Raw genomic sequence first — 14483 nt, forward strand, 5'->3', positions numbered from 1 at the left:
GTGCTCCGCAATCCACACACACTAGATGGCAGTAAGCTGTTCTCTGACGCGGGAACGCGACCTGAAGAAGACGCTTCACCCTCAAGAGTTTTGCTTCCGGTGTGCCGCGTCCTTTTCCTCTTGCCACACTGTGAGAGATAGGGAGGATTTGGCCCTCCGACAAAATCCAACGCCATCCACCTTTATAGGTGATTCTTTCCTGCGCCAAAATGACCGAGCAGATGACGGTAAGGGGTACCCTTAAGGGGCACAGTGGATGGGTCACCCAAATTGCCACAACACCCCAATTTCCCGACATGATTCTGTCGGCGTCCCGGGGTAAGTGTCCGCAGAGCCGCGCTTGAGCCAAATGAGTATCCGAATACATGAGCCCTTTTAAAATACCCTGATAAATAAGTCCATTCTGCTCTAGTTCTGTGTTAAACCGTTACGTGTATTATCAACATTCAACACCTAGTTTATGGTTCATAACGCAGCATTAGTGAAAGTTGGTAGCCAGTGTAACGTTACGTGTGTGTTGTATGCCACTAGTTGACTAAAATCTGCTATAAATAAGCTTATAAGTCAACGATCTGGTGAATGATCTTCTGTTGTCCATCTTGCAGACAAGAGCATCATCATGTGGAAGCTGACCCGTGATGAGACCAACTATGGCATCCCCCAGCGTGCTCTGAAGGGCCATTCCCACTTCGTGAGTGATGTTGTCATCTCATCTGATGGTCAGTTCGCCCTGTCTGGCTCCTGGGACAGCACCCTGCGCCTCTGGGATCTGACAACGTGAGTATTTGCAGGGACGTTCATGGGAAGTCACTCAATCTATCATCCATTGGTTTAGAAGTGGTGATGAAACTCAAACGCCGTCTGTCTCGCTGTGATGATAAAGAGGCTGTTTCTGAACTTAACTCTTATGACCTGAAGAATGTGGTTTTGTATGTCTTGTTTTTTTTTAACGGACCCCTAATATCATCCTCAAATGAGAAACCCAAATATTGAGATGTTTTGAAGAAAAAATAAGATTTTATAACTATCATAAGGTCAGAAGGTATTTATTAGAGGGCGAAGAACCAAAATCTCATTATTGTGGCACAAACTTGACTGTAAACACATTTTTAGTCTGCCCAATTTTTAATTTCATGAGACCACAAAGTGATTTATTGAATTTTTTTATCACAGAACATTTAATGTACAGTCTTTTCTAAGTTGATTTTTATAAAATATTTTAATCTCGTATTTCTTGTTGAGTGCTGAATTTGTATCTGCTATGAAATAACTTGTGAAGCTGTATACTACCAATATCCCATAGCCATCTAGCTGGACAGGTTAAAAACAAATGTAGTGCACAGCATTGACTACTTGATGTCAGATTGATCTGAATTTGTCCCTTTGTCTCATCTAGTGGCACTACAACCCGCCGTTTTGTTGGACACACCAAGGATGTTCTGAGCGTGGCCTTCTCTGCTGACAACCGTCAGATCGTGTCGGGATCCAGAGACAAGACCATCAAGCTGTGGAACACCCTGGGAGTCTGCAAGTACACCATCCAGGTATACAACCGTAATGTCAGAATAGTTAACCGGGAGTTTTGCAGATCAGGGTTCCTGTGGGTCCCTAAAAATAAAAATCTTAATGTCTTTAATTTAGCTTGATCAAATTTAAAGTCTTAAATAGTATAACAAAACGCTTACATTTGGGGACGGAATAACGGGAATCACGATAGAGCCTAATGTGATTATTAAACTGCAAAAGTTGATTTAATTCAATGAATGTGAATGCTGCACATTCCTGAGTAAAACCCCTTTTACTGCATCATATCAGCAAAATCCTCTATATTGATATTAGTAGATAAATAATTTGAAATCCATGTGTATACATCAAGGCACAATACATTGTTTTCAAAGCCACTTCAGAGAAAACGCTTTTCAATGTTAGTTTAGGAAGTATTCTGTTATCAGTCGGAGATGAGTATCAAATTAATGTCCAAATGGCAGTAATATACAGCTATAATATGTTATGTGCTTCGTTAACATGTATTAGTTAAGTTGGGCAGCAATTGCAACTTGTGCTCGTAATGATTACAATTATAAAATACTATATAATTTGTGTTGATCCAAAGTTCCCGGCATATGAAACCTTCGCAATTGACAGCGTCGCCTGAAAACATCACAAAGCCTGGATCCAAACTGGAGCTGGTCCAATCTGTAATCTATAGAAAAATTAGTGTAGACTAAAATAGGCTAAAGATGATCATGTATATTTTACTGTTTCATCAGATAAAATAGTACACATTATGAAAAGCCTTTTATGAATGCTTGGCTAAAGTGTCTTCCATCTTGATTTAAACCAAGAGTGTCTGACCCCTGAACATTGTCAGGAAAGCCTGTCTTGAGTTTTAAGCGTGCCGATACCCTGTTGTGCAGTTGATTTTGTGCCCCAGCCTGTTTATACATGATACATTATTTATTTTAAGATTGTATGGGTTTGTTCTGTGTTGACATACCATTTTAATTTTATTTGTGCTCGTCTTAAAGATCTAAATGTTGTAAATTTGACTACAAATACCCTTATGTTTAGATTAGTTTGTTCTGTTCTGAGGCCCTTTATTTTGACTTTCATCCACAGGATGACAGCCACAGTGAGTGGGTTTCATGCGTGCGTTTCTCTCCCAATAGCAGCAACCCCATTATTGTGTCCTGCGGGTGGGACAAAATGGTCAAGGTGAGATCTGTGGTTTAATTTTTATGTAAACTAGAATGGTTGATCTGTGTTTTTGTAATGACTTTACCCTGTGATTAAAAAAACGACATTAATATTGTCTGAGCTCTTGGGCTCTGATGACAAGTCCTGCAATTATGATGGGTAATGGATTGAAACCATTAACATGCCAGTGAACAATTTAATCAGGAATAGCTTGCATGAATCCGCTTAATATTTGCTAATGTAAAGTTTGATTTCTGCATGTTTGTCATAGGTATGGAATCTCGCTAACTGCAAGCTGAAGACCAACCACATTGGCCACACTGGATACCTGAACACAGTGACCGTGTCTCCTGATGGATCTCTGTGTGCCTCCGGTGGAAAGGTAATCTGTTCGCTATTTCCTGTTATCACTACTGAAGTTAAAGGGATAGTTCACTTTAAAATTAAAAGTCTGCCATTTACTCACCCTCAAGTTGTTTCAAACCTGTATTAATGTATTTTTTCTTCTGAACACAAAGATATTTTGAAGAATGTCAGAAACCAAACAGTAGTCTGTACCCATTGACTTCCATAGTAGGAAAAAATAAATACAGGTTTGAAACAACTTGAGGGTGAGTAAATGATGACAGAATTTTCATTTTAAAGTGAAATATCCCTTTAATGGGTTGGACATGATGGTTGAGCGTTAAAGATGATGAAAACCTTACCAAACGCCATCTGATTTCATGCGATGACAAGAGGCTGTTTCTGAACACAAAGTATTGTGATATCAGGAAGATTATGTGTTAGCTTTTCAATCTGTATTTACTTTGTTTGTCCTTATTTCAGGATGGGCAGGCCATGCTATGGGACCTGAATGAAGGCAAGCACCTTTACACCCTGGATGGTGGGGACCCCATCAACGCCCTTTGCTTCAGCCCCAACCGCTACTGGCTGTGTGCTGCCACTGGACCCAGCATCAAGATCTGGGTGAGTTTATGTGAATACACACTTCTTATTCATATTATATAATGTACAATGGACTGTATACCTAAAATAAACTTCCTTTGAATGTAAAGGACTTTATCTTCAATATATTTGAAAGTTGGCATGAAATTAAAGTTGCGATAGTCTTTTCTGTATTGTGTCGTATATATAAGTGTAAGTTTGGACTTGATTGGATGGTTGTGGTCTGCCATTGGTGGATCTGATGTGAGTGACAGGTTGCCCGCCCTCACACTAGTAAACGCTTCAGAGAGAAGATGCTGCAAGAGGGAGGAGCAGTTATTTTGAATTAAGTCCATGTAAACCGGAAATGTTTCAACCGACTTCATATTTCTAAGTGAATGAAGGAAACTAAATGGTGTCAATTTTGATTTCATGCTAATTTTAAAGATTATGAGGGCAGATGCATTTTTAAAAAATGTGCATTATATAATTTATAATACTGCAATGTTCCATCAAAAACGAATGGTCAGTTGATTTCATGGTGACTAAAAGTAACCGTTTATTAGAGCACAGGGTTCAGTGATGAAACTTTTAATGCCTTCTGTATTTCTATGATGATAAAGAGGCTGTTTCTGAGAACTATTGCCTCAGGCAGAAATGGCTTTTTCTTTTTGCGGTTGCAAAGCTTGACTGTATTCTCTCAACAGGATCTGGAGGGCAAGATCATTGTTGATGAGCTGAGGCAGGACATCATCACCACCAACAGCAAGGCTGAGCCGCCTCAGTGCACTTCTCTGGCCTGGTCTGCTGATGGACAGGTGGGTTTTACAGCAACTTTTCCAGTTCCTGGACTTGCACTTCATCAGTCTCTGATTTGGTGTCTTGTGCTATTTGGTGCCTGTAAATTCTGGCTGGACCAGCTTCCCCATTGATTATTCCCAATCACTTTTAACATCTGAAACCTCATGATGACAGTCCTGCAAATATGAGGGGATTAGTAATATGCTTTTAAATCTTCAGTGCTTCTAAAAGAGTGCCTGATAATAATTCCTTTCTCTTTTCTCGTCACAGACTCTCTTTGCTGGCTACACTGACAACCTGATCAGAGTGTGGCAGGTGACCATTGGAACCAGATAGAAGACTTTTCTAATGCCTGAATAAAAAGTTTTAAAAAGAGATATAATTGACTTTGTTTACTTTAATTTCTTTGCCTTTTCAATAAACTAATAACTGAAATGTAACCATGCGAATCACTGAAATAGACTTGTACAGCCACTAGATGGCACTGCTCCATGTCGATTTAATTTTTGCAACTGTAACCTAGCAACAAGGCCAACAAACCCAACTCTTCTCAGGACGCGACATGATACAGACGCCTGAATTAAATAAACTATTTATATGTTGTAGGTTAGAAACGTTTGTACTTTATAATTTGGTAAATGCCTCCCTGGCAATTAAAGCTACTTACAATTTAACTGAAAATTCCAGTATTTAATTTACAGTAAAATTGTCAAACTAACGTTAGCTGATTTAAAGTCATGGAAAACGACAGTCCTCTAAAACAGATGCCAGAACCTCGTATCTTCGTGGAGAGAACTTTGGCTTTAATCAAACCTGATGCCATCTACAAAACTGACGAAATTGAAGACATTATTCTTCAATCTGGATTTACAATTCTGCAGGTAACGTTACGAAAGTTAAAAGGCACTGCACATTTGTACTAAATAACGTTACTTTACATGATGCACAAGATGTTTTCTGATAACGTTAGAGACGATCACTAAATTTTAGTTATTTTGTAAACCCAAACAGTCACGTGATGTCTGCTGGTAGAGGCTGATGAAATAATGTACGGTAGCCTAGCTCTAGTTTTAAACCGATAGTTTACCCCAAAATGAAAATTATGTAATTAACGTTACTCCCTCAAGTTGACGGTAGCCATTGACATCCATAGTAGGAACAAAAGATCCTGTTTGGTTCCCAAATTCTTTAAAACATATTGTTCAGCAGAAAAAAGAAAATCATACAGGTTTGGCACAACTTGTGAGTAAATAACTATTTTAATTTTGGGGTGAACTATCCCTTATAGAAATATACTATCGCTTTTATTAATTAACATCTCATATTTTGTCGCCAATGATTTAGTTTAGCCAGATTTGCATTGTTTCTCATTTTAAAGAAAAGGCGGCTTCAACTGAGTCCAGAGCAATGCAGTGATTTCTATGCTGAGCATTATGGGAAGCTGTATTTTCCCCATCTGACCGCCTTCATGAGCTCCGGACCAGTGGTTGCTCTAGCACTGGCCCGACACCAGGCTATTGCCACCTGGAAAGCCATAATGGGACCAGTCAGCAGCATAAAGGCTAGAGAGACACATCCTGACTGGTAATGAATGTCATTGAATAAATCTTCTCTCTCAGGTGGTTTAATAATAAAATGACTGACTTATGAAGCTAAATTCTCATGTACTGTTGTGACAACAATCAGTTGCACCATTTTGTTCTCCTGTCAAACTCCAGGCCAAATAAATTGATAGTTTTGTGGATTTTATGCACTTCAGGCTAATAATTTACACCGCTGATGTTCATTGCAGTGCCTAAATCAATTGCATATCTCATTTCTGTCATTGCAACAAGTCTATATTCAAAATGCATGATACGTGTCATGTTTCAAAGTAACAGTCCATTTTTTTTTCTCTCTCTTTCTGGGAAATCAACACTGAATGTCACCATCAGTCTGAGAGCTAGACTGGGCACGTGTGACCTGCGCAATGCTGTGCATGGCAGTGATTCCTTCTCTGCGGCTGAGAAGGAGATCAGGTTCATGTTTCCCAACTGTGAGTGAATCTAACTCTGAACAAATGAGTTTAATGAACAATATTTGAAAGCATAATAAAATTCAGATTTCTATTTCAGCTGTGATTGAACCCGTTCCTATGGGAGATGCTGCCAAAGATTACCTGAGCCGGTATGTTAGCCCAACACTTCTCACTGGACTGACGGAGCTGTGCAAGAAAAAGCCAATGGACCCCTTTGTAAGTGTATCTTTTTATAAAAGTATTTAAAAAAATTATTCTGTAAAAAGATTCGGTAACTTTATTTTACAGTGTTATTTTGACACTGTAAAATAGTGTTACTGAAATTAAATGATTTTTTTAATACTTTATCTACTATAGGTTTGAGGGTTTGTTTTTTAGGGGTTAATTCCATGTAATCTTGCATCATTTATAGTTATTACTATAGTAACATCATGTTACATGTAGTTACTGTAGTAATAACTATACATTATTACTATAAACCACATAATTGGTTTAGGGTTAATTTAATGTAATTATGCATAATTTTTTCTAATTTGTTTGTAAACTGATGTTACATGTAGTTACTGTAGTAATAACTATAAATTATGCATAATTACTGTACATGAAATTAACCCTCATCCTAACCAAAGATTCCTTAAAAATATATAATGCTTTTTTTTTCCAAAAGAAAAAGCCGGAGTTACATGGGGACAAATAAATAATGACTTAATTAAAATTTCTGGGTGAATAATTTATTCACCTGAAAACTGTAATGCCTCGTGTCACCCTGTGCCCAATTGTTTAAAAGAAATTAAATTGGATTTCAGCTTTCGGATTGGATCAGATCTTGAAAACGGGTTATTCAAAAAAAGAAAAATAGTATTCTGAAATCAGATTAGATCACATAATCTAATCATGGGTTTCATCTTAATCAAACCTTCAGTATGTGTTCAAACTTTTTAGGATTGGGATACCTTTGATCCCAAAAAAATCTGGACTATCCTGATCACAGATGATGGTTGAATTCTGGATGCATTTCAGGAACAAACACTATAAAAATGGTTACAACAATAATTAAAAATACATTATAAACATTTGCATCATGCAGTGTATATATGGATCAATATTTTACATTTGATTTGTTTAAACGTTACAGTGATATAGTAGTAGACTATCAATTAAAACTTTCAGTACAATAAAGTAAAAAAAAAAAAAAACAGCTATCAATATCAAACAAAAACAGGCATTTATGGCTGTATATTAATTATAATGAAATGGTCAAAAGGTTCTAACAATTGCATCCCTTATTGCATGTATATTTCTTTGTATTGTTTTATTGTGCTGTTTTCTCTCTTCAAATAAAAACACTTAAAGTGATCCCATGCTGACTGTTGGATCTGTTGTTCTTTATACAGCTTGTAGTCCCATTGTAGGTGATCCAATCTAATTTTTCTTTATAAAACCGGATCCTGAGTAAAATGGATTACCTGATCCTGCGTAAGATGTGGGATTTCCAAATATGACTTCATTCTGATTCAGATTAAACTTTTTGAACAACTGCGTCCTGGATTTTCTGATATATCTATTTGCTATTTAATCTGTTTATTTTGTACTGTATTATTTTTCTTTACAGACATGGCTTGCTGACTGGCTGATGAATAATAACCCAAATAAGCCCAAAATATGTGATGGATCAGTAGTAAAGGAGGCAGCCTGATTTGTTTTTCAAGCAACAAGAATTTACCAACAAGTTACTGTCTTTATCTATTTTGGATGTTTTTCTCGTATTCAAACTGCTTTATAAAATAAAATGTGTATAAACAATGTTATTTAAACCCTTGATTCACTGTGCTATCAAATATGTTTGCTTATGTCATAGTTAATTTAAATATAAGATAAAAGTGCAAATTTACAGTATCTGTCACCGGTTACTACAACAGAAGGCCTATTCTTACACATTCATCATCTCTCAATAAATCGTGCTATTTTATACATGTTTACCCTTCTGATGGCGATAAACAAACATTCAACTCACAATCAATGTTTAATGTGAATAACCGTAGACTGAAATATAAAGCGATCTCAACAACAAAATGAATGTTAGCATGCTAATGATTCAAATGCCTCTTGCAAAGGTATCTTTAACCTCTTTGAACTACTATTTTGATTAAGCATAGCCGATACAAACGGCTTTTTCTTGCATTATCTTCTTTGCAGATTGCTTCTAAAAATGTATATATACAGTTAATTTTATGTACAAGTGGTCAACATGTTTATAAACCCAACAAGAACAAAGACTTCTTCCCCCCACTCGACAGGAAGGTTCAGAAGAAGCGCGTTTGGGGGAGGATTTCTGTGACGTGTAAGAGACATATTTAATTGGCTGTCAGGTTGATAGGCGTTCAAAGTCATCCAATCAAATTTGCCCTTACTAAAATTCCTTTATCTACCATCCAGTAATATAAAACCAACCGCTTGTCGGCGCAATAAGGAAGGGCCCACACCGCGGAAAGCGTTCCACGGAGACTTTTCACTTGCTGCTTTTAAGGTAAAGTATTTACGAGCAAATTATGAATTTGTTAGCCCCATTGTGCGTATTTAGTTGTGTTAACCGTCATATTTAATTATACGCCAGTAAAGCGGTGTATTTATTAATTTAAACAACGATATGTTTACATTCTCGTTGCGAATGAGAATGCAACCGCCGCTGTTCAAAATGGTGGTGCTTGAGCGTTACATAAGGCGCTTCCTTTTGTAACCATCACACAATTTCTGCAGTTTTAGGTTTTTACATTAAACTACCACCATGTCAGACGCCGAGCAGCAGTATATGGAAACCTCAGAAAACGGCCACGAGGGCGAGGACGATCTGAACGGAGCCGGGCAGTACGAGGAGGGCAACGGGAGCGCACAGGCCGGGGCGCAGGGAGACGCCGGTGCGGACGAAGCGGCCGGGGATGAAGACGAAACCAGTGCATCGGACGGCGGGCAAATTGACGCGAGCAAAGGAGAGGAAGATGCAGGGTATGTTCGAGGAATAATTGTGCTAAATGCTCGGACATAAAATCCTTTGTTCCTTCCGTCTTTGTTGGCGCCATGTGTCTTTTTTTTTTGTAGGGGGATGGGCGAATTTAGTGAATTGAGCATAAAGATACATTTCTAAAATTCAGTATTTACTTAGGCGTGCGTTTCTGTGTTTTTGTGCGGTTAAAAATGCATCTGTGTTGTAATGCAGTTTTTATTTCCGTTTATTAGTATTATTAAAGTGGGGGTTTTTTATGCAAAAAAAAAAATGGAGAAATTGTGAAATCTGCGCTACCACGCCCCCTCCTGGTCTCACTCATTTTTTCTGCTTCGTTTCCTCAGGAAAATGTTTGTTGGGGGGCTCAGCTGGGACACTAGTAAAAAGGATCTTAAAGACTACTTCTCTAAATTTGGAGAGGTGACAGACTGCACCATCAAAATGGACCCCAACACTGGACGATCAAGGGGATTTGGGTTTATTCTTTTTAAAGAGCCAGCCAGTGTAGATAAGGTAAGCTTTGGTGCTTAGGAAAACCTATATTATTGTGATGTAGGTAACCACACTCACAAATTCCTCTTCTTTGCACAGGTTTTAGCACAAAAAGAGCACAGATTGGATGGACGACAGATTGACCCCAAGAAAGCGATGGCAATGAAGAAAGAACCCGTTAAGAAGATCTTTGTTGGTGGACTGAACCCTGAAACTACAGAAGAGAGGATCCGCGAGTATTTTGGTGCCTTTGGAGAGGTATTGGAGCATTCCTTTTTAGATTTTTAATTCTTTGTATTTTATTTAACACCAGATTTATTAAAAAATTACGTTTACGGTCTATTAGGTTTTACTTTGAAAATATGCATTCATTTGTTTTTATAAAATGAAAAAAATTAAGTATATTTTCCCAATGTCAAAAATTATTCTCTCTTGATATTTGCACAGACTTTTAATTTCCTTTTTAAAAAAAAAGGAATAGCCTTCTGTTGCTATTTTACATTGCATCTGTAGTTGTCTCTTCTGCATTTTAAACGTGCATTTTTAACTCTTATTTATTTGTCACTGCAGATTGAGACTATCGAACTTCCAATGGATCCAAAGACAAATAAGAGGAGAGGGTTTGTCTTCATTACCTTCAAGGATGAAGAGGCTGTCAAGAAAGTTCTGGAAAAGAAATATCACAACGTCAGTGGAACCAAGGACACAAATGGAAAAGAAGGCCTTGTGAGTTTTTCCAGTGTGACCAATTTACTGATAAATGTGATAAGTTTTCAGGGTTGTTCATATTTTGACTTTGTACTACTACCCCTTTATTCTTGCCATCAATATAATGTTAAATTGTATACAATACAAAATATTTTAATGGCATTGTTTTATGTAGATGTTTTATGACTCCTCATTCATTATTCACTCAATTGTCCTTTCTTTGTCCCAGTGCGAGATTAAGATTGCACAGCCTAAGGAAGTGTACCAGCAGCAGCAGTACGGAGGTCGCTTTGGAGGTGGAGGAGGAGGAGGAGGAAGAGGAAGGGGGCGTGGAGGTTAGTAAAGCCTAACGTCTATCTCCTGTTGGACTTTCTCATCTGCCAGTCAAACTGTAGCCTGCGTTAGTCTGTGTAAAGTTTAACTAGATGATGACTGCGTGCTTATCAAATATGCACTGATCTGCAACAGCAAAACAACTGTACAGTCCTTGTCTATCTGTATATAAATCGGATGCAGGCTAGTTTAAAAACTTTCTGGATGTCTTATAAATTAAGGCCTGGTTTCACAGACAGGGTGTAGATTAAGACAGGATTAGGCCTTAGTTCAATTAGGACCTTTATATAGCTTTTATAAACATGCCTTAAAATATTATTGATGTGCATCTTGAGACAACAATGGCTCTGACATATTTTAAGATATACTGGTGAAAGTAACTTTCAGTTAAAACCGCTCAAACATGCATTTTAGTCTGACTAGGCTTAAAAGGATAGTTCACCCAAACCTGTATGAATTTCTTTGTAAGGGTAAGTGAACAAATTGAGGGCGAGTAAATGATTACAGAATATTAATTTTTGGGCGAACTAACCCCTGGTTTCACAGATGAGGCTTAAAGGGATAATGTTCAACATTTGTAATTCGAATAAGAAATTCTGAATGAGATTATAGCCCTATTTGGACATGACTAGTTTACCCCACCTCTCCATGTTAAAGTAAAAATTACGAGAGCTCTGTGATTTTAGTCCCGTCCGGATGTCATCTCGGTAATCATTATGGACAGTCTCAGTTTACCTTCAGTAAAAAGGTTTGGAAAAATTACCTCAGGTAATACTAAATGAGAATAGACCCGCTGTAATGTACGTAAATATTTAGTCATTTTCTGTTTAAAAGTAGTTTACTGTGTTTTTTCAAGCATTGAGTTGCGCTAGATGCTGGGACAAATCTGTGGCAAAACTCAAGTGTTTTCCACATACTATTTGATCAGAAAGACCGAAAGCACTTGTTAGAGGCACGAAACATCTTTTAGCGTTAGGGAAATGCCTATTACAAACACAATCTAATCTGAAGTTAATACATCATTCACCCGGACATAACGGTTTTATATAAATATAGGTTATATGCGTTTGCGCACGTGATAATAGGAAGCAACGTAATACACACATAATGACAGGAGGGTGACAGCGATGTGCAAATCGAGTTGCTCCCACTTCTGTTAGTTTTACTGAGATATCTTATCAATGCGAATTCGCTATTAATATTACAGACGTGTGGTTAAATTGCATTACTCCATCTACCCTTGTAAAGTTATTCCCGACCGAATAGGGCTTTTGTATCGCTTTCATACAGATATTTTTTATTCCGTATATGTGAAATCTTCATATTTTATCCATCTTAAAAGATTTGGCTGATCTCAAATCTGTTCTAATACCCCACAAAGCTTAAGTAGAGACCAATTGCTTTATGGTTTAAGTCGCTTACAGATATGGTGTGTTTGAAATGGTTTCTTGTGTTTTATAGGCCAGGGTCAGAACTGGAATCAGGGCTACAACAACTACTGGAATCAAGGCTATGGTAACCAGGGTTACGGCTACGGCGGACAGCAAGGTTACGGTGGATACGGAGGCTACGGCAACTACGATTACTCTGGAGGCTACTATGGCTACGGCGGAGGATATGACTACAGTAAGCACTGATTGACCTTGGGGTTTCCCCCCCCCGCCCCCGTTGGGTTCTTGTGAATACGAGGGACTCAAGTTCCTTTCTCTGCTCTTCTCTTACCCCCCTAGACCAGGGCAATACAAGCTATGGAAAAACTCCAAGACGTGGGGCTCACCAGAGTAGCTACAAGCCATACTGATCATGTGTAGTTAAGGTATGAATTTTAACTTTTTTCCCACCACTCATGGTAAGGTTAATTTAATTGTCGCTCCATTACCAATTCATCTCCATTGACCCAGCCGAACTATAAGGCCGATAGAACGATCCGCTTGGGGAGGGTTGTAGTGATACAGTAGGGTTGTAGTGGTAGATCATGATAGGCCCCATCTCTTCACGTCATTTTTTTTTTTCTTTTAAATATAAAATACACTTATTGTAAATGTGATGTAAAAGCAACTAAATCTGTGTTTTCTCTCTTAAAAGGTCGTAAAGCTACCGAGCAGGAACCAGCCGTCTGGTCACAGTGAACATTGGGGTCTTTTACTTTTGGAAGCTGGCAGAATCTGGACTTCTGCTTCATTTTGTACAGAAAACATAAGGAACTGGGGGGGTGGGGTGCAAATGTCACTTGTCACATTTGTTTTATTTTTTTTTGTTTTTTGTGTCCTTTTACATTTCCAGAGATGGAAGTGTTATTTTTTTACTGTACTTTTTGGTACCTTTTTTGATTCTAATGTATTGTATGGTTGTATTTTACATCATGGCTGTGTCTACCACATCTAGACTCAGAGCTCTCAAAATGCATTCAAAATAAAAAGTTTTGGTTAAATTTTCTTTAGTGTTTTTAGATTATATTATTTTTCCTGTCACCTGTGCTCTGTGTTGCAAAGTTGCATGGCTTCAAGGTGAGATGAAAAGGGATTTCTTAACGATTGTAAGCTTGCCCATTAAAATCTGTTAGTGGCAAGTCTTGACAAGTGTTTTTTTTATTTCTTTTCTCTTTTTTTCATTTTTTTTTTTTTTCCCTCTACTGCTTTTAAGGAGATTTCCTCCTGTCTTGTTAGATATTTAAGAGTGGCTTTAATAGTGATTAAACTATACCTCAAAACATACACAGGTAATTGTAACATGATTCTTTCTCGAAACACTGGATACACATTCCTCCAGTGTCTTGGACAAATTTCAAGAAATAAACTTGATTTTTAAGATGTCTATTGTATGTCTAATGCTTTTGCGTTCACTATACACAATGAAGTTGTCTTTTTGAACCATCAACCTGAAGTTTGCATTTTAAGAAATGAGTGTGTCTAAAATAAATTCTTGTAAGATATATTACAGTGACTGAAAACTAGGTCACTAAGAGGTTGAGAGAGTTCAGTCAAGTTTGTTTTAGAGAGGTAGCTGGCCAATAAATGTAGACTAGAAAAGTTTGTTTAAACCTGACTGATTCGTTTTGGAACATGCATGGATAAAAAGGTTTGTTGTTCCAAACTTAACCTGTGAGATGGAGAAGTAACTGCAGCGCATGCATCTTTCATTTATGCTTTTGTTAGAACTTGAAAGTCTATTTAAAACCAATATATTTTTTCCAATTCCAGAATGTTTTCCCTTGACATTCTAGAATGGGGTCCAAAAAGTGTCATGCCATGGTGTGTAGTTACAGCATCTACCAGTAGAAGCCATTGTTACCAGCCTAATCTAGGTACTATACATATCTTATGTAAACTACTCTTTAGAAGTTTGGGGTCAGTAAGAGTCACAAAAGTGACAGTAAAGGCATTTTCAATGTTACAAAAGATTTCTATTTTAAAGAAATGCTGCATTTTTTAGAATACTGAGGATTGTTTTTCACAATTTCCACAAAAATATTAAGCAGAATTAAATATTTTTGATATTGATATGAAA

At 37.5% G+C, this 14483-nt stretch overlaps 3 protein-coding genes across 6 annotated transcripts; all 3 read left to right on the plus strand.

The window, feature by feature from the left end:
- rack1 (receptor for activated C kinase 1) lies at positions 1 to 4800 on the plus strand. Its single transcript, XM_079630934.1, has 8 exons — positions 1 to 318; positions 606 to 777; positions 1397 to 1544; positions 2620 to 2715; positions 2969 to 3079; positions 3526 to 3666; positions 4332 to 4442; positions 4696 to 4800. Exons 1-8 carry the CDS (start codon positions 210 to 212, stop codon positions 4759 to 4761), a joined length of 954 nt encoding a protein of 317 aa, XP_079487060.1. The 5' UTR covers positions 1 to 209; the 3' UTR covers positions 4762 to 4800.
- A 227-nt stretch (positions 4801 to 5027) lies between these two features.
- Positions 5028 to 8267, plus strand: nme5 (NME/NM23 family member 5). Of its 3 annotated transcripts, none has more exons than XM_079630935.1 (5): positions 5028 to 5306; positions 5804 to 6009; positions 6360 to 6460; positions 6540 to 6658; positions 8055 to 8262. In XM_079630935.1, exons 1-5 carry the CDS (start codon positions 5163 to 5165, stop codon positions 8136 to 8138), a joined length of 654 nt encoding a protein of 217 aa, XP_079487061.1. In that variant the 5' UTR covers positions 5028 to 5162; the 3' UTR covers positions 8139 to 8262. The 3 variants fall into 3 exon arrangements, with proteins under 3 accessions (XP_079487061.1, XP_079487062.1, XP_079487063.1); XM_079630936.1 differs by lacking the exon at positions 8055 to 8262 and adding an exon at positions 7385 to 7582; XM_079630937.1 differs by having other exon boundaries at positions 5113 to 5306; positions 5809 to 6009; positions 8055 to 8267.
- Positions 8268 to 8778: 511 nt separating this feature from the next.
- Positions 8779 to 13786, plus strand: hnrnpaba (heterogeneous nuclear ribonucleoprotein A/Ba). 2 transcript variants are annotated; one of them, XM_079630932.1, is made up of 9 exons: positions 8852 to 8969; positions 9200 to 9445; positions 9788 to 9956; positions 10035 to 10193; positions 10506 to 10661; positions 10873 to 10978; positions 12438 to 12602; positions 12707 to 12792; positions 13062 to 13786. In XM_079630932.1, the coding sequence occupies exons 2-8, from the start codon at positions 9228 to 9230 to the stop codon at positions 12775 to 12777; spliced, it is 1044 nt and encodes a 347-aa protein (XP_079487058.1). In that variant the 5' UTR covers positions 8852 to 8969; positions 9200 to 9227; the 3' UTR covers positions 12778 to 12792; positions 13062 to 13786. The 2 variants fall into 2 exon arrangements, with proteins under 2 accessions (XP_079487059.1, XP_079487058.1); XM_079630933.1 differs by lacking the exon at positions 12707 to 12792 and having other exon boundaries at positions 8779 to 8969.
- Positions 13787 to 14483: the final 697 nt, after the last annotated feature.

This window comes from Phoxinus phoxinus, assembly GCF_949152265.1.
Source record: "Phoxinus phoxinus genome assembly, chromosome: 12".
Classification (NCBI taxonomy): Eukaryota; Metazoa; Chordata; class Actinopteri; order Cypriniformes; family Leuciscidae; genus Phoxinus; species Phoxinus phoxinus.

Bases quoted from the DNA above. Each gene is read 5' to 3' on its own strand.
- rack1 (XM_079630934.1), top strand. From the start codon at position 210: ATGACCGAGCAGATGACGGTAAGGGGTACCCTTAAGGGGCACAGTGGA. The intron at 778-1,396 runs GTGAGTATTTGC...TGTCTCATCTAG, and splicing joins CGCCTCTGGGATCTGACAAC to TGGCACTACAACCCGCCGTT. The intron at 3,667-4,331 runs GTGAGTTTATGT...TTCTCTCAACAG, and splicing joins GACCCAGCATCAAGATCTGG to GATCTGGAGGGCAAGATCAT.
- nme5 (XM_079630935.1), top strand. From the start codon at position 5,163: ATGGAAAACGACAGTCCTCTAAAACAGATGCCAGAACCTCGTATCTTC. The intron at 5,307-5,803 runs GTAACGTTACGA...CTCATTTTAAAG, and splicing joins CTGGATTTACAATTCTGCAG to AAAAGGCGGCTTCAACTGAG. The intron at 6,461-6,539 runs GTGAGTGAATCT...TTTCTATTTCAG, and splicing joins CAGGTTCATGTTTCCCAACT to CTGTGATTGAACCCGTTCCT.
- hnrnpaba (XM_079630932.1), top strand. From the start codon at position 9,228: ATGTCAGACGCCGAGCAGCAGTATATGGAAACCTCAGAAAACGGCCAC. The intron at 10,662-10,872 runs GTGAGTTTTTCC...TCTTTGTCCCAG, and splicing joins CAAATGGAAAAGAAGGCCTT to TGCGAGATTAAGATTGCACA. The intron at 10,979-12,437 runs GTTAGTAAAGCC...TGTGTTTTATAG, and splicing joins AAGAGGAAGGGGGCGTGGAG to GCCAGGGTCAGAACTGGAAT.